This window comes from Nymphaea colorata, chromosome 14, assembly GCF_008831285.2.
Source record: "Nymphaea colorata isolate Beijing-Zhang1983 chromosome 14, ASM883128v2, whole genome shotgun sequence".
In the NCBI taxonomy this organism is placed as follows: Eukaryota; Viridiplantae; Streptophyta; class Magnoliopsida; order Nymphaeales; family Nymphaeaceae; genus Nymphaea; species Nymphaea colorata.
Window position 1 is genome coordinate 12442977 of NC_045151.1, and position 23392 is coordinate 12466368.

The following is a 23392-nucleotide window of genomic DNA, read 5'->3' on the forward strand; positions in this document are numbered from 1 at the left end:
AGTGCAAAAGAAGTGGGGCATGGACCAGCTTGATGTCAAGAACGCCTTCTTGAACGGCCATCTAGAGGAGGAGGTCTATATGAGCATGCCTCCCAGATATGCTCAAAGTGGAAAATGCTGTCATCTCAAGAAGGCCCTGTACGGCCTGAAGCAGTCCCCTAGAGCATGGTTTAAAAGACTGAGGGTGGTAATGAAGACAAATGGGTACAAACAAAGAAATGGTGATCATACCCTGTTCATTGAGCAGAGAAGTGGCCTGGTGAGCATTCTTCTTGTGTATGTTGATGATATGATTGTCACAGGTGATGATGAAGAAGAGAAAAGGAAGATGAAGGAGAGGTTAGCTGTTGAATTTGACCTTAAAGATCTGGGAAAATTAAGGTACTTTCTGGGAATAGAGATTGCTCGATCAAAGACAGGGCTTCTTATGAGCCAAAGTAAGTACACTCTGGACCTCCTGAAAGAGACAGGTAAACTGGGATGCAGGCCCTTTCTAACTCCAATGGAGTCAGGTACAAAGATAAGTATCAAAACTGGTAACATCCTGGATGAGGAAGGAAAATGACGGTATCAAAGGCTGGTTGGTAAGCTTATTTATCTTACTCTTACTTGCCCTGATATTACTTATGCTGTAAATGTGTTGAGTCAGTTTATGCATGCTCCTACTAATTGTCACTGGAAGAGTGCAGAAAGAGTGTTGGGGTACCTGAAGAATAACCCAGGTAAAGGGTTACTGTATACACGGCAGGACAAACTTAATATTGAAGGATACTCTGACGCCGATTGGGATGGTTGCACGGATACCAGAAGGTCTACCACAGGGTACTGCATCTTTCTAGGGGGAAACCTGGTGGTATGGAGGAGTAAAAGGCAGGAGGTCTGTTCTAGATCCAGTGCTGAGGCTGAATACAGGGTTGTTGCTATGGGGGTTACAGAGATGTTATAGCTAAAGATTCTTCTAGCAGATATTGGAATTGAAATTGAAGAGAAGATGAAAATGTATTGTGACAATAAGTCTGCGATTAACCTGGCAAATAATCCCGTCTTGCATGACAAAACCAAACATGTGGAGATAGATCGCCACTTCATACGGGAGCGCATAGATTCAAAGGAGTTGATTCTTCCTTATATGAAGTCTGAAGATCAAATTGCAGATGTTCTAACTAAAGCCTTATGTACATCTCAACTTGAAAAGAATGTTAGCAAGCTTGGCATGTTTGACATGTATGCCAAGCTTGAGGGGGAGTGTTAGAATACCGTGTAATAGGGAACCGGGTCTGGATATGGACCCGGTACCCATGGGCGCGAGAACCGAGGACAGGCTCGGTCCCCTAGACGGGTCTCTCTTCCTCCCTCTTTTATTCTAATCACTTATTGTAATTGTTGATTAAGTGAATTAAGATTTCTTTCTCCTAGGGTTGCGGTTTTGCCCCTAGGTTAGAGCTTCCCCGTGGTTTTTCACCTCGTTCTGAGGTTTTCCACGTAAATCCTGTGTTTGTTTTCCTTTCTCTTCTTCCGCTTTGTGTTTCTACAGGCAGCATTCCAGGCAAATCCCTGCCTGGGGCAAATGTATGAATGTGTATTCCTAGGGTCGTGGGATCCTAGGATTGTGATGCAATTGATTGACTGTTTAGTGAATGAATGTATGTATGCATGTAGATGTTTTGATATATGATATGAATTGTTTTGGAAAGACTATGAGAAGTTTGTTTTGAAAATGTTACGCATTTGCATGTGCATGCTAGAATTGATAACTGTTTAGGACAGATGAGGCGGGGTATCGAGTCGAGTGTCTCCTCGACCCCAATTGTGCATTAGAAAGCATCCTAGAATGATAATTGCATAGGACAGCTACGAGCCAATCACAGATCGAGACTACTCTCTGTGGTTTGGCTAAGTTTTTGAAGATGTGATTGATATGATGAATGATGTGAATGTTTTGTTCTGTTGCATACACATTGTTGCGGGCAATGATGCAAATAATGGAATTGGAGGGTAGTCGTACCCGTATTGTATGATGGCTAGCTATGATTGTTATTGTTATGTGTAAACCTCGTGTGGAGGCAATTGGAGGTGTAGGTGCACTCGTGAAGTGCATCAACCTCATGAGAATGAATGAATAAGAGATAAGAGGTCAGTGGGATGTGGCTATGTGTTTGGGAGACGTCCCGCTTTTGCCACTGGTCTCGCCTGTTCGGAGCGTAGGCGGTGCAAGGCCCCAGGGTTCTGTTGTGTGTTGTGCTTGGAGCGTTGGGCTCCCGCCTTCCCAACCTGGGTGTCCTCGGGAAGGCTGAGTATCTCTCCTTGGACTTCACACATCCATGGACGAGTGCTCTACTGCTGCAGCGGGTGAAATGGATCCATATTGTTCTGGGCCACCACGGGGGTTGTCTCTCGGCTGTAGGCCGCCCGCGGTGTGCACGTGCCTGTGTTGCACCCACAGGAACTGTTAATATACTGAAGTTAATGAAAATGTATTGTATATGATTGATTGTACGTGATTGAGATGCATGTGATCGTTGTGGTTATAAATGCAAGTGAAATGTTTAAGCATGCCTTGCATGTGATTTGAAAGTTAGTTACTGTGGCCATTGAGTGGCTTTTACGTGTCATGCCCTGATACGACATGATGATGGATGATCTTGATGTTTGTTCTTTTTTTTGAGCCCTACCTAAGAGGGTTTGGTATTGTCCTGGCTTGTTGCCATACTGCGAAAGCTAAGCCTTCAGTTGTTTTCTTTTTCAGGTTTGGTGGACCAGGGGCAGCAGGTTGAGCAGATGGCTTCACTCACGTCTTACTAGGAAGGTTTTAGGATGTGTCTTTTGTAGTGCCGGCTCGTCTTATTTTGGTTTTATTGATGTCTTATTTTTGTTAGGCATCAATTATACAGTTTGGGGCATTTTTGTCATACATAGATGTGATTTTGTATGAATTGAAATGATTACATAAATGAAAGTTCGCCCCATTATTTTGAATGGCATGGCTCCTTCACTTTTGAATTGTTGAGTAGTCGCACATCGATGCTTTATGTTTAGAAAAAAAAAATGTTTTGAGTGTCAAAAGGTCGGGGTGTGACAGTATCTCTCCTTGGAATTCACACACCCATGGATGAGTGCTCTACCGCTGCAGCGGGTGAATGGATCCATACTGTTCTGGGCCACCACGTGGGTTGTCTCTCGATTGAAGGCCGCCTGCGGTGTGCACGTGCCTGTGTTTGCACCCACAGGAACTGTCAATTCACTGAAGTTAATGAAAATGAAAAGTATATGAATGAAATGTATGTGAATGATGTGCATGTGAATGAAGTGAATGAGAATGGTATGTTTATGCATGTCTTGCATATGAATTAAGATTGTGTTATCGTGGCCATTGAATGGCCTTTACATGTCGTGGTATATGTGATGAGCCTTCTTGGTAAATGATCCGACTACTACGCCCTAACACGACATGATGATAGATTGTTTTTATGATTGTTCTCATATTTGAACCCTGCCTAAGAGGGTTTGGAATTTTCCTGGCTTGTTGCCATGCAGTTGTTTCCTTTTTCAGGTTTTGGCGGACCCGGGGCAGCAGGTTGATCAGATGGCTTCACTCACATCCTACTGGGAAGGTTTTGGGTCTTTGATAGTGTCGGGGCGTCATGGTTTGGTATCTTTGAGGTCTTATTTGTGTTATGCATCAAAGTTGTGGATTGGGGCATTTTTGTCATACACATAGATGTGATTTCGTATGAATTGAAACTGTTATATAAATGAAAATTGCCCCATTGTTTCGAATGACATAGCTCCTTCCTTTTTGAATTGTTGTGTAGTCGCACCTCAATGCTTTATGTTTAGAAAAAAAAAAATTTGTTCGAGGGTCAAAAGGTTGAGGTGTGACAAGTATTGTGAGCAGTGAGAGAGATTTATGGTTTGTTCACATGGTATCACAGCTAGGCTTTGTGTGAGAGCTGGGTTTTGAAGCTTCCAGCTGATAACCAAGTTGGAGGTCAGTCCTGCTGGAGTTTTTCTCGGAACTGGGTGCTGTTCATCACTTGATCAAGCCAACTGACGTCTTTTTTGGCTGATTATCTTCCATTCTAGCAGTCGTATGTATGGGATCTCTCAAATTTCAATAATATTCAACGTTGCTGCTGTTCCTATGGAAGAGTTTCTCCTTGCATACTGCTGAATGTCAGGCTACCTGCTTCTCTTAAAGAAATATATTCTTGTTGACTGCCGTAAGCCTCACCTTTGCTGGTCTCTAGAGTATTTCTTTTTCTTGTAAGAATGGAAGAAAAGGAGTACCTCTCTCTTCAACCTTTCCTCAAGCTTACTCCTACAAATTACGTCACATGGGCATCAACTATGAAGCATCATATAGGAAGAAAAAGTTTATGGGGCTACATAGATAGATCTGAAATAGAACCCATGTTTAGTCTTACTAAAATTATTGATGGAAAGACAACGGCATTGGAAGGAGCAGAAAAAGATAAGGCTGTTAAAAATTTTGATAAAAAGTGGAAGCAATGGAGGACAAATCACCATAAAGTAATGTCTTGATTGCTTAAAAGTGTTGATATTTCTGTTAGTACTCAATTAGCTAAATTTGACTTGGCTAATCAAGCATGGGATTTTTTAAAAAGACACATGCCATGAAGGATGTGGCTCATAAATGGAACATTCAAGTCAAAATTTCGAAATTTCAGCAAGGTGACAAATCAGTAAAAGAATATTATGCTGAGTTTTCTCAATTATGGGATCAACTCTCTATTTTTGAGCCAAAGTTCAGAGATTCTCATGACAAATCCAAGAAGACAAATTTTATGTTTTTCTTATGGGGATAAGAACTGACTTTGACATTGTTAGAACTTCTCTCCTGCATAGATCGACTGTACCCACTATAAATGAGGCTCTAACTGAATTGATTATGGAAGAAAAGTAGAAAAGAGACTCATGCACGTCAAAGAGACGAATGATAGTGTTTTGGCAGTTTCCAAGCCAGGAAACCATGTGAAGACATATAAACCTCCTCATTATCATAATTAGTCTTTCGAATTTATGAAGCTATGTTTGCTTTCATTTATTTTTTGTAAAAGAGATGTAAATTCTGACTTTACTAATGTGTCAAGGTGAGATTTGGTTTGTTTAGCTGTAACAGCTTCAGGTGTTTCTCTTGCTATACCCAAAATAAATAGTCTAGAAAATTGGGTTGTTGCACTTTGAAGTGCTTGAAGCTAATTATGCATTGCAAATCAAAAAGGAGGAAGAATGAATTTTATGTCAAGGAGAGTGCAAAACTTCGGTTCACAGACCAAAATGATAATATGTCTCCATATACATCTACCTCTTTAGCTAGCCTCTCGCCCATCTTGTCAACACCATCAAATGTCAATCTTGAATGATTCGATTTACTACCTACCATAACATCCAAAGAATCAAATCAATATAATAGGTTGGAGCATTAGCATGCATGGAGTAATTAGAAAAATAAAGATACAATTGAGTGAATCATCTACCACACACACATGTCCTTATATCTTCCCACAACCTCCTTTTAGACAAGTAGAGATGCATATAACAAAGAAGATAACTAAATTTAAAAAACAACAAAGCCTGGTTTAGCAAATCTACAAGCTTTTTTCACAGAAAGTAAAAAGCAAAAATATAACAGTAAAATAGATGAAATTAGTCATACAGCAATAGAAGTCAAAAACCAAAATCATAAATTCTAGGAGAAGCAGCTCTATGGACCCCATGGCTTCTCGCTCTTGACCTCACCTATGCAGCCTTCATGATCGTTCAACTACTGGGGAACAATAAGCACAGTAACCAACAAGTTGGTTACTTAACCCACTACAGACAGGCTTGCATATGAAGTTTAAACCTCTTCTCATAAAAGTTGTGCCCAACCTAACGTGACCATGAAAGGCGCAAACTCAGGTAATGGTTGCACATTCAAAGGTGGTAAGTTTGAGGATTTAAAATTCTGCATTGGGAAAAACCAATAGAAACATAAATTTTTAAGGATTTCTTTTGCAAAAGACCCTAAGGCTCTTTAGTTCTTCCAACTGCAAGGCCATAGTCTATGTCACATGAGTGCAGATGCAGTTGTGAAGTGGATGCAGTGTGATTTCAAAAAATCTTGTGTGCAAAAATTTGTCCGAGTGTGTGTAAAGACATATTTAGCTGCATTGAATGCAAATGAAGTTGACAAAGAATAATCATTAAGACACAGTTAAGACAACTATATATAAAAAAAAGGTTGCTAGTTCGCTGTTAGTAATTGCTAATCACTAAGGTAGTGCATTCAATTGAACTGAGATCCTCATTCCTCACATTTCGGAGCTACAACAAGTTTCCAAACAATAGTGAAATATCAAAAATCATATAATGATAAAACTACGGAAGTTTCAATCCACTAGACAAATACTATAACTTTAAACTGATCAACCAAGATCGTTCTAAAAAAGTACCTTCTGAACAAGAGTAGAATTAGTCAGATTTGAATTGGTCCAATTTGAGGAAAAAAAAAAACATGGGTGCATTGCTGCCCAAGCACATTCAACTGTCTCCAAGCCATATTGGAGCCACACATGTACTAGGCAGTGTTTGACACAGGTGCATTACCCAAATAAAAGTGTCCATGGGTCAGCACCATTTTCTCGGTTTGAAAATAAAATGCCAAAGTTTGTTGTGTTGAAGGAGGTTGACATAGAAAACAAGGCAGCGAATGGTGTGTCCCCTTCTCTTGTTGGAGTGCCTGTGAGAATGATCAGGGATGAATATCATGTTTTTCAATCAATGGCTCATCCTATCTTTCTGCAACCAGTGTCAGATCTGGCAATGAGAGTAGTTCTTTTTATCATTCTGATACCTACAGACTGAATTCATGTAAGAAGGAAATTCACAGTTATTTTTATTTTAGAGACGCTGTTAAATCAAGAATTAGTAAACCCAGAGCACTTTTGGATCTACTGCAGATTCTATTTTAGTTTTCTTAACGTGACAATAATTTCTGATTGGAACAGCGGACAATTAAAAAATTTTAGTTGAGTTCACTTGGCTGTATTTGACATTGAAATTCTCAGCAAAGAATCCTGAGGTTTCTGGTCTGTTCTTGGTGGATGATTTGGCATTATTTGAAGTAGATCATCCAACAAGTCAGAAGCATGATTCACTACAAGGCCAAAAGCATTGATTGGATGACCAAAAGGGTTCCTGACTGGTGGCTAAGCATTTTTCTTTGATAAAATCATAAAAGCCTATGAGGAAATCTTTTCAGCAATGCAAGATCAATAATGAAGCAGAATGTGAAGCATAGATCTATTCCTATGAGCTATCACCCTCTGCCTAGGTGTTACAGCTACACTCAATACTAGGCTCTGAACCAAGCGTTTTACTTAGCTTAACTGATGGCTTATTCCTAAGATAAGCTTTTATTTTTTGTTCTCTCATGCTAAAAGATATAATTTGACTTGTTTCAATGGCATAGATAGATTCAAGACAGGATTCGTGTTTACTTGTTAAATAACCTATAGATCACATCCAATGCATTATTTTGGTCATTGATCAGCTTTACTGAGTAGTTTTATTATAGAATCATTATTCAGTACATTTTAAAATTATTTTCGGTACCATTATGAATTTTGAACAATCTTTATAAAAGAATTCATGTCACATAGTTACAGAGTGCAGGTGCAGGTGCATGTGCATGTGCAACATTTCTTAAAAAAACCTTTAAGTGCAGGTGTCATGAACATATATATATATATACATATATATGTATATATATATATATAGGAAAAGTTAACGCTGCCAGATGCTAGATAGGTGCCGAATGGTTAAACACTTAAAAATTTGTCACTAAAAAGGACCATAAATCGTCACTAAAACAACCATAATGCTGACACACTTTAAACCTTCACTAATGCAAATGTAGTGCAATCTTTTAGCGATCAATTTTAAAATTTTAGCCATACAGGCTACAGCAACATCCAGCATCTGGTAGGACTGAATCAATATATATATATATATATATATATCACCTGACTCACTCATGAGAGCTGTTTGATCCATCGTGATGGATGGTTAAGAGAAAAGCAAGGAGAAAAAGGTGATGGTGTTCTCATCGTCTAATATTAAGTTTACACTTTTTTCTCATTATTTTTCTCTCAACCGTGCCTATCACAATGAATCAGATAGTTCTTATGAGCTATTGCACATGGGTGCAGGGTGCAGGGTGCGGGTGCGGATGTGGCAATTTTCCAAAAAAAATAAGTGCGGGCGTGGATGGGGCGAGGTCATATATATATAAGTAATTTTATTTATCTATATTTAAACTTTATTTTATCAAGATTACCTTAATCTCATACAGAATTTAAAGTTTTATTAAATAAAATGGGGGGAGGAAAGAGAGAAGAGGAAAAAAAGATGGGAAAGATAGGAGCATATATATATATATATAAGTAATTTTATTTATCTATATTTAAACTTTATTTTATCAAGATTACCTTAATCTCATACAGAATTTAAAGTTTTATTAAATAAAATGGGGGAGGAAAGAGAGGAGAGGAAAAAAAGACGGGAAAGATAGGAGAATAAAAAATAAACAAAACACAAGAGAAAAAAAGAGTGGATGCAAATAAGCTCAACAATTGAAATGAAAAATGTAATAAAAGACAAAATATTGATATCAATCACAAAGTTCACTGATTGCGCATAGAACGACACAATGATAAGTTGATAAGTTGAAACCTATGTATCTAAGGTTCCTCAAGTTTCACATATAAAATCACTAATCGAATAGAAGGAATAGAAACATATATTGCACCTTTGAGACTGAATTTTATCTCACTTACACATACACACAAATACATACAATGCCTAGGAGAGAAACAACCATCCTAACTTTTTGGCTTAGGCAAGCAACTAGAATGAAAAAACATATTTGCAGGGATTGGAGAAAACCAAGAGTATTATGAAATACAAAATATATGCAAAGAATAAAAGACTAAGCATCACAAGGTCACTAAACAACATAGTGAAAATATGTGTGTTCAATTTAATTGTTGGTTGGAGCCAAAGGACCTACAAGAGATTTTTGAGAGAAAATCCTGCACTTCAAGGAGCTTTTTCAATTGTTTGAAAACTTAAAAAAAAAAAAGAAGCTTGCCTCCATTTATTAAGATGTGAAGTTTAGGTGATATGGCCCATCATCTTGATACGAAGTTAGTTGTTCCCAATGCCTTTAGTGAAGATAACCAAACCTAGGACTAAGGCTTGTCTTAGCTTATTTACTTTGAAAAAGTAATGGGAAATCAGAATGACAAATCTCAAGGCCCTTATTTGTGTCCAATTGCCTAAGTAAATGTTGATTAAACTTCAAATTTATACGAAAATGCAATATGTCAAACATGAAGTGTTATGCATTCATCACTCCAACAAGTAGATTGATTTTCATGGTCTTAATGAGAAAGAGATGTAGATTGACCCCAATGAGGAAATTAATAAGGCCCCCTACTCCTTTATCTCAAAAGAGAGTATTTGAGACTGTGGTGAGCATCCCTTGTAATCAGAACCTTTGATTTTAGTGAATTTTGTGAAATGTTAGCATTAACCTTTCGGATGCAAGAGAATTTTTGTAAATTCTTGTATGGAGTATCAGGTCTTGGCACTGTTGTGGTGGAATTATTTGACAGAATTTCAAGTCGGCAATGCCCATGAGCATTTTTACTGTTTTCTAGTTTTTATGAGACTAACCAAGAGAAATAGTTTTCACAAAGCTTCTAGGATGAACAATACATGATTGGTTTCAGGCTACGTTTCGGAAGATATTGAGTTCAAGAAATGTTTGAGAAGTATTTGAGAAGACATTGAGTTTGAAGTTCTTGGGCTTGATTCATTAGAATTTTCTTTTGTTTAGACTTTAGACTGATTTTGGTACGGTTGGGCTCTTTGATTTGAGTGTTCAATGATGCAATGGTATCATTCTGTGTTTGATAACTCAGTTTCAATTAACAAAGTTGGATTTAAGCATGTGGATTTACTACACTTGACCCTGTTCCCTATGGCATTGACCCTTGCTAATCACTTTGTGAAATTTAAGGAATTTTTTTGGGATTTGTGACTCTCAATGGTTTTACAATGCTTAGACCATTTAAACTGTATTCTATAGAAAAATGCATCAATCAGTTAAGGAAGTTTGTGGGGGATGAGTAACTCTCAATTGTTTTATAATGCATAACCAATTTTAAATGTATTTTATGCAAAAATCACATCAATGGGCATAAGTTTAAGTTCACCATTGAAGTTGTGTTGTGAGAACAAGAGTATTAAGTATTAACTACATTACTAGCAATCATACATGTTATGCAAGACCAAAACACATTCAGATAGATTATCACATTGTCACAGAAAACACGTTTTATTCTAAAAAAAATGCGTATAAAATGTGAAAAACAAGTCAGCCGTATAAAACGTGAAAAGAACGCGTTTTTTTAAATAATGCAAAAAAAAAAAGCATATAATACACATTTTTTTTGCGTTTTTTCATATTTGTATTATTATTTTCAAGATTTATTAAATATTTTAAATTTTTTTAAAATTCACCGAGATTTTTCCGAGATATACAACTTTGCCGTATTATACCAGAGAAATTCCTCACCGTATAATACCCACACACGTTTTTTGTGACAATGGGTCACTATTTATATATATATATATATATATATATATATATATATATATATATATATATATATATATATATCTGAAAGTATATACAAACATATATATATGTAATTAATTAAAATACACTTAGTATGTACAATACAACTACTATTTTAACAGTTTCATATCTTTGCAAGCTTCTTTCAGACATTCCTTGAAATAGTTATACAATTTTTCATTCAGTTCTTGAGTTTTATTTTGTTGACATTATTGCCAACATTTATCTTTATTTTCTTGACTTTACAGCCATTTTACAGGCTTAAAGGCATATACAAGAAGGAAGGTAATCAAAGCAAATTAGAAAGGAAAAAAATTAATCATGGATAGGCAAGTAGCTCATCAAGGCAACTTGGATAAGGAAGGATGGTGGCCAGGATCTCTGGCCAAATTGCATGGGCATGTACCTTGCCCCAAATCGCAGGGTAGCAGGGCAAGTATGAAATGCTCCAATAAGGTGGGTCTACCTGGCCTATTGGTGCAGTAGAGGATCAAGTAGGGAATAAAGGGTGGGGCAACTGTTGTGACCCCCAAAAAAACTTGTGGGTGCATGAGAATGAAAGGATCTGTGTGCAGTGTGAGATCCCAGGCAGCCCTTGGTCTGCCCAAGGTTGTGGTCCCGATGTAGTTATAGGGTGGATGCATCAAGAGTCCATCTGTATTAGTCGGTGCTGATAGATTGAATTTCTCATCTGTCCAGTAAAAGGTATGAACTTCCAAATCCTCTCAACATCCAACAGCCCATAAAAAATTGATAGAGAAAGACAAGTAAGGTTGCACCAAACGTCACTCAAGAACAACGTAAACTAGAAAACATTCCTGAAATGGCTTTATTGAACTGATAGATAAGGAAGTTCAATCCCTTGCAAGAATGGATCATTGGTTATGATATACTAAAGTGCAAGGTATATTTTGTCACAGAGCAGAAAATTTTTCAAACTAAACAAGGAAAGGCACTTACGGTGTACAATTACTTTATCAGGAAACTTCTTCACAAATTGATCAGCAGCAAACGTCCAATCTTCAGCACTAGATCATGAAGGGAAAAAACCTAGAGTAAGTATAAAAAGCTTCACCGCGGAGCACATAGACAGGTCCCGTTTTTTATGATACCGATGTTCATGGGCTTCATTTTTATAACCAATTCCCTAAGCAGTAACTTTAGTTAGCAGACTGCGAATTTTTCTGAAACAAACCAAACAGCATTGTAAAAGCAAATCAACGGACTTAATTGTCACGACCATATGATAAGCCATAACGTCAATAGAATGGCAGAAACCATTCCCGATTCCTTAATTGGACAACCATGAACTTGCCCATCAACCACATCTCGAGCCAATATTTAAAGGCAAAACAGATCAAGAAGAATCAATCAAGGTAGAGAGACAAAAAGTGAACAAGAGTAAGCAGAAATAAAGAAGAAGGTGAAAGGATCATAATCCACCTCCCAACGAGGCCATTGACCATAACGACAAGGTGCTTCGCCGTCGAAGCGGAGGCTGCGTCCAGGATGTCCTCTCCACCATCGGCAGACTGGACGACGAGATCGCGCCCTTTTGCCTTCTCCTGATGCTGATTCTTGAAGCAACTCATCTTCTGCAGACCCAGGCTGAAACACGCCATGTTCCTTTCCGCGAAATTGTAGTAGAAATATTGGTCGTCGGAAAGACGAACTTCAACGTGATCATGCGATGCAACCGAGAGAGAGAGAGAGAGAGAGAGAGAGAGAGAGAGACGGTGGTAGTTAGTGTGATCTTCGGTGGAGTTAATGGTGATGCAGATATTTCTTTTCTGATGAACAACCAAAGGCTGTTACCATGGTGCTCGATTTTCTCCCCCCTCCTGGTTTCACGTGCGTAGTCGCCGTTGAGAGGATTGAAGTGCATCGGAAGGTGCTGCCGCCGTCAAATAAGAAGGTTGAGGACTTGATACCGAAACTGGGCTGTGAACAAAGCAACAGTCAACACTCATGGTCCCCAGACACTACCGAATCCAAAGGACCCCAACTGATGCCACGTATAGTGTGCTATACGAATTACAGAAATTGAACGGTTGAACCCACTAACCAAGCTCTCTCGGCTGCGGACAATCTTGCCCTTCCCAATAAACCTATTGAAATTTAAAAAAAAAACCCGTTGAAATATGAAATCACGATTTTACCCTCGTTTTTCTATATATTTGTACTCACAATTATACCCGTTCAGCCCTACCCCCTCGGAATTTAAATCTAAAAAATGTGGATTCAGGAACATTAAATGTTGGGTTCTTACGGTCTGTGTCCATATGCTTCTATCCAAAGCAAGCACAAACAAGTGTACATGCTCTTTCTGTTTTTGGAATGTTACCTTAGAGTTTGAGGATTCACCCTGTATGGAGTTGGAGCTGTCATGAGAACTAAAGCTTTTTGAATGCTTCTTTTCTCAAGAAAGTTCTTAGTTAAACGTGCTTTATTTTTCTTGTTGATTTGTTTAATAAGGCACCTATTGAGATATTCTTTCTATTTTATTGTTTTTTTACCTTGCTGGTACATATTTTCTCAACTTTGGAGAACTAATAGAGAAATTTAGGATAGTGGGCTAGGGCATGGACTGTGGCTTGTCGTTTGCTTGCTCTTGCCTGGGGAACATGCTTCTGTTCTTTGTTCTCTTGGGATCATAGAAAATACTTTCCTTCATATACATCGGTGCTTGTTTTACTTGTAACTGTTTGATGGACTGCTAATTCTTAGTTGACTTATTGTGTATGTTTATTTGTGAAATGAATGTACTCCTTATTTGAAGCTCGTATAGCATAATTGATCAGACTGGTAGAGCAGTAAAAGGTCAGTTGTCAGTGTGATTTCCATAGGCACTACTTCCCTACAATATAAAAGGTAAGTGAATGCTTAGCTGATGGGTGTTATGCTCCTCATGTAAGTCCCAAAGTAGCCTTGGACTCAACCGGTAAGGGGGAAAAAGAAAGGCTTTGTCTGCTCGGGGGTCCCCCTTCTCTCTTTTAAAGATTAAGGTTCTTTGGTAAGCTCGTGGAGGAAAACTTTAGAGAAGAACAAAGTTTTAAGGACAGTAAAATGGTGAACTTGCTAAGATAGTGTTTGCCTACGCTTTTGTTGAGACCACATCAAAATTCAAATCCAAAACCTGTTATGACTCATTAGTTACTCTGCTGGAATGGCATAGTATTCTCCATCCAGGTATTAGAGTTAACTCATTAAGAACATGCTTTAATCTGTTGTGATTTATTACAGTCATTGTGAAAAATCCACTTCTTTAAAAATGATTCTTTTGAAAGTCTGAATAAAGTGGTTAACTCTGAATAAGATCTGAGCTGAACCAGAATTTAAATCTAGACATGCTCAATTATAGTTCAGCTACCTGAAAATATTTGTGTATTGGTCTTGTCTCCTTGTGCTCAAGAATTCATCATAACAAGTATATTTTTCTTGGCTTCTACTTTATTCCCTTCTTCTAGTAGACATTCCTTGTCTTGCCAAATCCTTTCAAGGAAGGGCTTCGACGATTCACGGTTTAGAAGCACAATGGTAGGTAGGGCTGCACAATGAGTTGGGCTTGACTACAATTCGCTCATAAATGAATCGAGCTCGAGTTTAGGTTCATGTTCAAAATACTAAATGAAAGTTTGAGTTGTAAGAACTCAACTTGTTTAAACTCGTTTCGGTTCAGGTGCGGCTTGACTGAGCGGTTTTCTGTTGCTAAGTTTTGTTTTAGGTGATATTTGGATACCAAATATGTGCATTCTTTTTTTTTCGAATTTCCTGTTAGATGGTTGCTTATAATTGAATTAATTAGAGGAAACCAGTTAACGAGCTAAAAGAAACGAGATAGATTAAGTTAACATAAATGAATTAAACAAGTTAAGTGACTCGAACTTGAGATCGTTGCTGTATTGTTGAGTCGAGCTCAAGCGTGCTCTATAGTGATCGACTCGATTTCGATCGAAGCCTTGCTGGACTTGGCTCATGTGCAGCTCTAGTGATGGGAGAGATTTGGAGAAGATGGAATCACTAATGGCCTTTGTATTTTCATCTAAAGACGAAGACTAGAATACTTTTGGGTTCCATCTTAACCTATCCCAAAAGTGTTACTGTTTTGGACTGCAAGCTCCAGTGAATCGCTTCACGGTTTCACATAGTTGTAATGTCCAGGAAACTGCTCTATTGCTTTGATCTAAGTTTGATGCCCAGGAGACTTTTATTATCTTGTTATGACAGAATTTCATTTGCGCAGTTACTTTTCATGGAAGTGCATGTTTGTTGTTGTGTATTAACGGCAGTGTAATCGCCACAATGTGACGTCGGCTTTTACATACGCCCTTAAAGTCTCATTTTTGTCATCCAAACAAAAGCCTACATTCAAAAAATGAAAACATAGTTTTGCTTTGTCATTTAAACATATAAATTGGGTTTCAAGAACTGCTAAAATTGTGTTTTCACAAAACCAAGTTTTTTTTAGGGTATCATCTAAATGCCCTCAAGTTTTTTATTTTTTCATTGTTTTCTGTGGTCACTACTCTATAAGCTTTTGTATTTTTTTCTTTGACAGAATGTTTTACTACATTCAATTTATTTCTTGATGTTGTGCATGTTCTTTTTGCTGCTTATAAATTTCACTTTTGTTAATTGAAAAGGTGGGGAGCATAGCCCCTTGCGTACAATGAGATTTAAAACTGCCACCTTCGCGCCCATTCTGCAACTATGATGTTGAGGAAAAGGAGCTCACCTTTTGAGGAAGAGACGAAGAAGATGCTTTCTCGTGTTGTTTCACTTGAACTTGCATGGCAGTCATTGTCTGTTCTCGTGTTGCATCAACTTTTAATTATGCTTATATACTTTAAAATATTCTTGTATTTTAATTAAGTTTTACATGTTTTTTATATTTATTTTAAAAATAAAATAAATATCTTAACAGATCTTTTCAAACAAAACTTCGATATCTCGCTATTAAAAAAATTATTACAAATAAATATATAAGAAAATTTATTGAAAAGTTGAATAAACAAATGTCTGTCCTTTCACCAAGCCTTGAAGACCTGATTGAATCCCGTCCCATAAAGCCCAGCCTGTGACAGGGGATCATCATGTCCCAAGATATCATGGGTGCAACGGCGCTTAAAAATTGAGTTTTTAGTTCAAGACATTCCATCTCTCTATTCAAACACACCGGCAAAACCCTATATACCTAACGAGAGCATCATAGCAGCATCCCAAGAACTAATACTGCTTTCTGTTGAACAGAAACAAACAACAACCGGTGCTTCGTTTGATTCTTTATTTCAAGAAGCACTTCAGTCCCTTTCAAGGATCGGTTACAACTTACAAATGGGTGTCCAAAATTGAACAAGCAAGAAATAAATGATACACAAGTAGATTGAAACAAAATGCATGACAATGCCCTGTTTAGCAATAAGCCATTACAAAGTCAGAGACTAGTCCGACGGCATTCAGTTTGAATCTGCATTATCTAAAACAGGAAAGCAATTTGACAAAATCTCGACAGCCTTCTCTAGTTCGGTCTCAGTTATCACCAACGGTGGTACAATTCGAACAACATTGCCTTTTCCTGCAGTCAAGACCAGAAGCCCTGCATCTCGGCAGGCATCTACTAGTGGAGAAGCAGAAACATCTAATTCAATACCTATTATTAGCCCGACACCACGAACTTCCTTTACATGCTTGTTCTTCCCCAGATGCTGAACTAACAAATCTTTCAAATACTCGCCTTTCCTAGAGACACTAGCAAGGAAACTAGGGTTCCTGATCTTATTAAGTACAGCAAGGGCCGCATTGCAAACCAAAGGCCCACCAGCAAAAGTACTGCCATGGTCTCCAGGATTGATTGCAGCTGCCACTCTATCTGTGACCAGAACAACACCTATGGGTAAACCTCCAGCAAGAGGCTTAGCTAGTGTCATGATGTCTGGCTTCACACCAAATGCCTCGTGTGCCCAAAGAAATCCTGTTCGACCCAGTCCACATTGCACCTGAAAAAATTGTGAAATGTACTTATATGGCTGCTTCAGATCACAATCTCGAATGCATTGTCGTTTCATAACAAAAGCTTGCTAGTACTACAAGCACATGTGCCCTAGCTATACATTATTGAGAAACATGAATTAGAATTTTCTTCAAGGCATTTCAAAGGCCAGATCATGTTCGAGAACGCAACTTCAGCTACCCGGGGACAAGATTAAATAGGATGCTAACACAACTATGAACTAAAGGAAGGATATAAAGAGAGTAAGAAGGGCATAGGATTAAAGATGGCCATGTTTGAAATTCCATGAGTTCCATCTGACCAAATCATGTTAATATTGACTTGTGCCCTTTATGAGTTTATTCTACTTCCAGCATCTGCTTGCTTGTATTGTTCTGATATATCTTCTTTCCAACAGTAAAAGAAAACTCATTTCAATACATAGGGCATTTATGATTTTCCAAGTGACCAGGGAAACCTCACCAAGTTTTTGAAGTCCCAGGCTCACCAATTGGAGAAGTGCATATTTATCATCACCTTGTTCTAGTTACTTCAGTATACAAATCCTTAGGTAACCATACGTTTCTAAAAAACCCTCCTATTGTTTTGTTCTTAAGAAAAGGTGTTGAACTTTAAACCTTACTCAAGGAATGAAACCATAATCTTCAAAATTTTAACGGTGGGCTACAGAAAGACGAAAATGGGCCTGTGAAACTATAGATAACTAGCAACTAGAAACAGAATACTTGAAACTGGTTTAGGTCACCATCTACAGATCTACTTTGGTTCTGCCTGGAATATGCCAGACCAGAAAAGAGCAGCATTGTGTGGCACAAGGAAACAAACCTCAGAACAATTAAAAAAAGTAAATCCCACACGAAGAAGGAAACAAGAAGTGACTCCAACAGTTCTGCCTTATTACTAATCTACAATTCATTGAACAGCATACCTCATCAAAGACCAAAAGTGCACCAGAATCATCACAAGCACTCCTAAGTGACTCCAAAAACTCTTTTGTGGCGCTATGTATCCCACCTTCACCTTGGATAGGTTCCACAAACACTGCTGCAGTTTTTCCAGCTTGAATGGCATTCCTTGCTGCTTCTATGTTCCCATACTCAATAAAAGTTGCTCCAGGCATGACTGGTTGAAAGGGGTTCCTATAGTGATCTTTGCTTGTCAAAGCAAGGGCCCCCATTGTTCTTCCATGGAAGCTGTTTGTGAAGGTAATGAATTCAGTGGCAGGGTTAGGCTCATCAGGTTTTGAGTATCTTTGAAATTTCCTTGAAAATTTTATAGCTGCTTCATTTGCCTCAGTCCCTGAATTGGAAAAGAAGACACGATCTGCAAAGGAAGACTCTACGAGAGCATTTGCGAGCTTAACCTGTAACTCAAAATCAAAGCATGTGAACCACTAGGATGAATAGAGGTTGCACAGATAGAAAGACTAATCTTAAAACCAAACAGTTCCTGCATAAATTATAGGTATTCAAAACCCGATTGTAAAACCTTTCAAGTGATCTAAGTGTCAAATTACAGCTTCATTGATGTACAATGTTTCCTTAAAACATTTCTAGCAGCAATGTGTAAGATCAAAACCAAGCATGGAAGCCAGAAATGAATAATAATAATCATAAGAAAGAAAGTGTATTCATTTTGCTATGTTCATTGTCATGCCATATGTCCTGCTAAAATAGTTGCCTACTCTTTATTGGAGAACTTTCTCCATGTAGTGCTCTCCAGCAATTGCCTCTAATTGTTTCCAAGTATTTCATTTGCACCATATAAATTTTATTGTTCAAGCTTGACATCTAGCAAGATTCGCACAACATTGCAGTTGTAGACAGTGATGAAGAAGGAGAATATGATGCTCTACTCAAATTTTAAATGTTGGCAATTTGGAACATGAGGTCAGTGGAACAAATACATTCAAATGCAAGTATCACAATAATAATGAAGATGACAAGGTGGACATGCTTAGTGAGTTCAAAAGGCATTAGCAGTTAGGTGTGACAAATAGTATTAAAATTTGCCAAATAGAGTTTCTTCTAATAATAACTCCTTAACTCTCTAAAGTTTAAATACTTTTAGAAGCCGTGGTTACTAAAATAACTGTGGCTGAAGAAAACTCTTCACATATGGCAAACCATGGCTAATGGTGAGGGAACCATGACTACTTAAAGCAACTGGGTGGTCAGTGCATCCTTGAATGGAAAATAATGAAAGATGAAATGACCTATAAAGTGTAAAGATGTAATTTCAAGAGAAATGAATTCTCTTACTAACCGAACATGGTTCCTGAAAAAATTTGTTCACCAGGAAGTGAGCTCAATAATCTTGAAATTAATGCTTAGGAAATATCAAATTCAGTAGAGCAAAAAGATATTCATAAGGTCAAGAGACTGGAGGCTTCTACATGAAACTCCTCCCCGAGTTCATAGTTAGCCCCACTTTTTTCTTTAGATACTTAACAACTCACATCTTGTAAACAATATAAGTGACAGGTTTACGTTTACTACATGTCACGTGGATATGGCTAAACAGCTATTGTATCCATGCCGGCATGGGTACAACGACACACTTGGACACGGCAGTTTTGACTTTTCATTTTTTTGCGGAATTTCGCACACACATATATATGTGTATGTCTACTTTGTCATGTCCTTGTGTCCACAATTTTTAAAATTGTCGTGTCCTACCCATACCTCTACCAGTATCCATGTGACTTAGTTTACTGCTAGCTCTGAGATCTCCACATGAAATTTAGCTAAAACTCAAAAATCTTAATTGCAATTTTGTTGCTCGTTGCTTTTTCTAAGGTCTCAAACTTGAATAAACTCAGCAGCTTTGGTCTACATTTTCTTTGATATAAAAAAAATTATGATGAAGGAATTAGTAATTCAACCTTCTTCCTTCATCAAATCAAGTAATGGTGGTTGATACTGGAAGATCCAAATTAGCATCAGAACACATGCTGGGTTAAACTTAAAAGTTTTTAGCTTAGTAACACAGAAGGCCTAGAAGATCTTTAAGTTTCCATGAACAAGCTAATGTTTTTTCGCAGCACTATGCATGTCATGACTGTGGTTGCTAGTCTCGCATATGTTGTATATGGTCCTCGAACCATCTACAAACATTCAAGATTTTTTTCAGGAAGTGGGACTAGGGGGGTTCCCTGCACGTATCTCTTCAAAAAGGTCAGTCAAGTTTGCTTCCAACTGAGTTCGGAAAAGAAATGACTTAATATAAATAGACTCAAAAGAGCCACATGAGGCGCATACTATACAAACTTTTTTATTTCAGAATACATGCATGGCTTAACAGAGAAGCACAAGGACGACGCACAATAATCTCAGCCTTAATTTCCAGACAAGCATCGCTAGATGCAAGATACTGGACTCATGACGCACGTAAATGCAGGTACAAATCATAAACGTGCACATCAAATGCAAAATGTTGGCCCTCTAAAAAGCAATTTCACCGAATCAAAAATAAGATAGATAGCTAAAGGAAGAAGAAGAAGAAGAAGAAGAAGAAGGAATGGTCCTTAGCTTCCACGGATTACCTGTGGAATCGAGTAATACGCATTGCTGACGTGAGTAAGAGTATTGGCTTGTTCGGTTACGGCTTTCACCCAATCAGGATCTCCATGCCCAAGAGAATTCACCGCGATTCCGGACGTCAGATCCAAGTATTCCTTCCCTTCCATATCATACAATTTGCATCCCTTCCCCTTCGTGAGTACCATGTTGGGTCTTGCATACGACCTCACAAGAACCTTCGCTTCCGCCTCTATCACCTCTTTGCTGTCAGCAAAACCCATCCCCGTTCCTGCCCCATTCTCAAGCGCTTCCTTTCGAAGCTCCGAAGAAATTGAAGCGAACACTCTAACTGAACTCGGAGATCGAAGGGTTGCGCCACGAATCCGATTGGACTTCTCAAGCTTAAATAGGTTCGATCGGTCCAGAACCACCGAATTGTTGAGCACAGCATGGAAAGACGCCATTTTTTCTCAACCCCACCTCAGACTTCAACCTGAGTAAAGGCTTCCTCGGAGAGAAATTGCAACTCCAGCCGAGGACAACGAACTTTTTCCTTTCGTTGATCGATATATAGACAGAAAAATAGCTAGGAAGCCCAACTTATCTCGATGAATTGGAGTTTGACGACGGAAGGTAAATGGGACGAACAGGAAAAGTACAAACACTAGGGGATTTCCACAAAAAACGTCACTTGTGGTAGCCAATGATTAAAACGCTGAAGAAAAATTCTCTTGCAGAACAAGCTCTTTGAATATTGGGAGATTGAAGGTATCCAAAAGAAAAAAGGCAACACTTTCTTGTCAATGGATGGAACAAGGAAGAGATTAGCAGATGCTTGCTTATGCGAGAAAGAGACGCAGGCAACTGCGAAGGGGCAAGAGAGATAAAGAAATGTCGTTCTTAGTCAAGTGGGAGAGATAAACCTTCGCCTTCGCCGCCGGTTGGTGAGAAAGAAAGTGGTTCTTCGTTCAAACATGGTGGACACAAATCTCTGACTGACAAAAAATCTTGAAGCTTTCTGAAATGGAATAAAAACTTTCTAGGTAACGTTGCGAAAATCTATCTCCCGTTTGAAGATGACGCTGCATCCTTCGAGGCAATCAGAAATTCCTTTCTATGGGCATTACATGCTACTTACTTTTACGACTGTCAAGTGAAGTAAGTTCTACAACTTGTAAAGAATCGGCAAACGCAGGCCATCACTGAATATGAATAAATGCAAAGAGATTTGTTTGCTAAAATAACAACTAAAATGGCGGTTAAATAAAAGAAACTTAATGCTATATGAAAGAATTTGAAATTTACATGAATGATTTAGCAATGACATTTAGAAAGTGTTAAAGACATATAAAAGTTTCTCCTAGTCAATTAAAAAGATGGGTAACTTTTATTATTTATATTGAGAGATCACACTTAAATAAAAATTATATTACCTAATCAACTCAACTAAAGTTCGCAATAAAAGCATAACATAGCTGATCGGTTTAGAGTATGTAGGAAGGTAGGTTTTAATTCTATTTTGATGGGTGCTATACTCCTGTCTCTTAAGTTGATAGGACACAACATTCAATTTAAAGGGTGCGCACTGTTGTTATCGGTGTTGATTCAGCTCAAGACCCCAAAGACAGAAGAATGAGAGCACCTTCAAGCTTCACTCTGGATGGTAGAGATGAACCTCTCGCTCATCCGAAATTTAGGTTAGTAATAAACTATAATTCATATTAACTGCCAAAGATTACCTTTTAAAAAACAGGAAAATTTTCATACATACTCGTGTGCAAGGCCCATCAACTCTAAAATAACACAACTAATTGGCCGCTTTAAGTGGCATGAAGTGGTTTATATGCTAAAGGTTGACATGGCGGCTTTCTATACTCAGTCCCAAAAGAACTTGGGCTTGGGCCGATATAATGGGGCCGATAAGGAAACAAATGGCTTTTTAAAATTTTAATTGTAGTTTCACTGGGTACAAGTGCTTCAGCCCACTCACTTTTATAATCGTTCCCTAAACATCTCTCTTCAACAATGATTCAAGAGCTCTTTCGGTTAAAGAATGATAAAAGACATTTAGAGTGGAATGGATAAACATTCCTATGAGAAGGCAGTACTCCATTTCCTTCTTTTTGACCCTTAAAAATTTTAAAGAAGCCTCATAGTAGGCACCTTTTATTTACTTTTTTTTTTTTTCAAAAAAAATTATATTACTTTTGAGTCGGATCGGATACGTGGCACCTAGCAGTGAGTTTGGCGTGGTGCCTGGTAGGCCTCAGGCTCGAACCCGCTCAACTGTTATTGGGCTGGGCAAGGGCCTGGCAGTCAGTCACCTGGCCATTTGGATCGACCCACCCCGATGCTCAGCCCTAATCGACACTCAATTGGGCGCACAATAAGGGTTTGGTTTTAGCCCTGCCCGTGTTATGTGCACGACACCTAATGCTCCTAGTGGCACCTACCTTTTGTCACCTTCTCACCTACCAACTTCTTTATTGATGGGAAGTTATGGATAGCATTTTCTATTTATTTGTAGATAACTAATTTAAATTTGAGAAATTATACCTAGTTCCTCGTTTGCATAACATAGACTTCATTAATTTGGATTGTGAAAAACCCCTTTATTCAAAAGTATTTGCTTTCTTTTATTAAGGGCAAACTATCCTTTTAAAAGTATTTTGAATGTTTTATGAACATTGATCAGCGCGTGTGTATGCAGTATTTGCAAACTAAAATAGTTACTTGTAATTTTTTTACCACACAACATTTTTTTTTAAATTTATACATTGAAGCTCCAACATGAAAAGTTTTGAGAAAATAAAAATTGTGAGAATGAGGTCCCGCTTGAACACTGGGGAGAGACTTATTATGGAGTCCTGCTCAGCATGTCGTTCCTTTGGATTTATTAAGCGCGCATGCAATGGTCTACTGTTCCTATTACGGAAGATTCGCTAATTGAAATTTGTCGTCTTATCTTAACTTGGATATCTAGGGACGTCAGCAGATTGGTTTGAACCAGCCATAGTCTTTATCATATTCGTTTTCTCGAATGTTCATATATTTGAATTCAAATACGAACAAAGAAAAAAATTTGCATCATATGTCCATCCGAATTCACAATCCAAGATCCAAGATGAATCCAACTTGGTTCACATCTGAATC

General features: G+C 38.0%; 2 protein-coding genes across 6 annotated transcripts in view; both read right to left on the minus strand.

The window, feature by feature from the left end:
• The window catches only part of LOC116267614 (putative lipase C4A8.10), a 57456-nt gene extending 44770 nt beyond the window's left edge, over positions 1 to 12686 (minus strand). For 2 of the 5 annotated variants that reach the window (XM_031649460.2, XM_031649457.2), the window contains exons 1-4: positions 12524 to 12682; positions 12152 to 12380; positions 11669 to 11736; positions 5327 to 5397 (exon numbers count right to left, since the gene is read on the minus strand). In XM_031649460.2, the coding sequence (XP_031505320.1) occupies positions 5327 to 5397; positions 11669 to 11736; positions 12152 to 12380; positions 12524 to 12593 (438 nt within the window). In that variant the 5' untranslated portion in view covers positions 12594 to 12682. Of the gene's footprint in view, positions 1 to 3122; positions 3210 to 5326; positions 5398 to 11668; positions 11737 to 12151 lie in introns of all 5 variants that reach the window. The other 3 variants (XR_007572045.1, XM_031649456.2, XM_031649458.2) reach the window with 3 other exon arrangements.
• A 3277-nt stretch (positions 12687 to 15963) lies between these two features.
• Positions 15964 to 21373, minus strand: LOC116267454 (acetylornithine aminotransferase, mitochondrial). Its single transcript, XM_031649184.2, has 3 exons — positions 20263 to 21373; positions 17647 to 18081; positions 15964 to 16704 (listed from the first exon to the last, which is right to left on the minus strand). The coding sequence occupies exons 1-3, from the start codon at positions 20701 to 20703 to the stop codon at positions 16165 to 16167; spliced, it is 1416 nt and encodes a 471-aa protein (XP_031505044.1). The 5' UTR covers positions 20704 to 21373; the 3' UTR covers positions 15964 to 16164.
• Positions 21374 to 23392: the final 2019 nt, after the last annotated feature.

Bases quoted from the DNA above. Each gene is read 5' to 3' on its own strand.
- LOC116267454 (XM_031649184.2), bottom strand. From the start codon at position 20,703: ATGGCGTCTTTCCATGCTGTGCTCAACAATTCGGTGGTTCTGGACCGA. The intron at 18,082-20,262 runs GTAATCCGTGGA...TTTGAGTTACAG, and splicing joins CGTATTACTCGATTCCACAG to GTTAAGCTCGCAAATGCTCT. The intron at 16,705-17,646 runs GTATGCTGTTCA...CAATTTTTTCAG, and splicing joins CACTTTTGGTCTTTGATGAG to GTGCAATGTGGACTGGGTCG.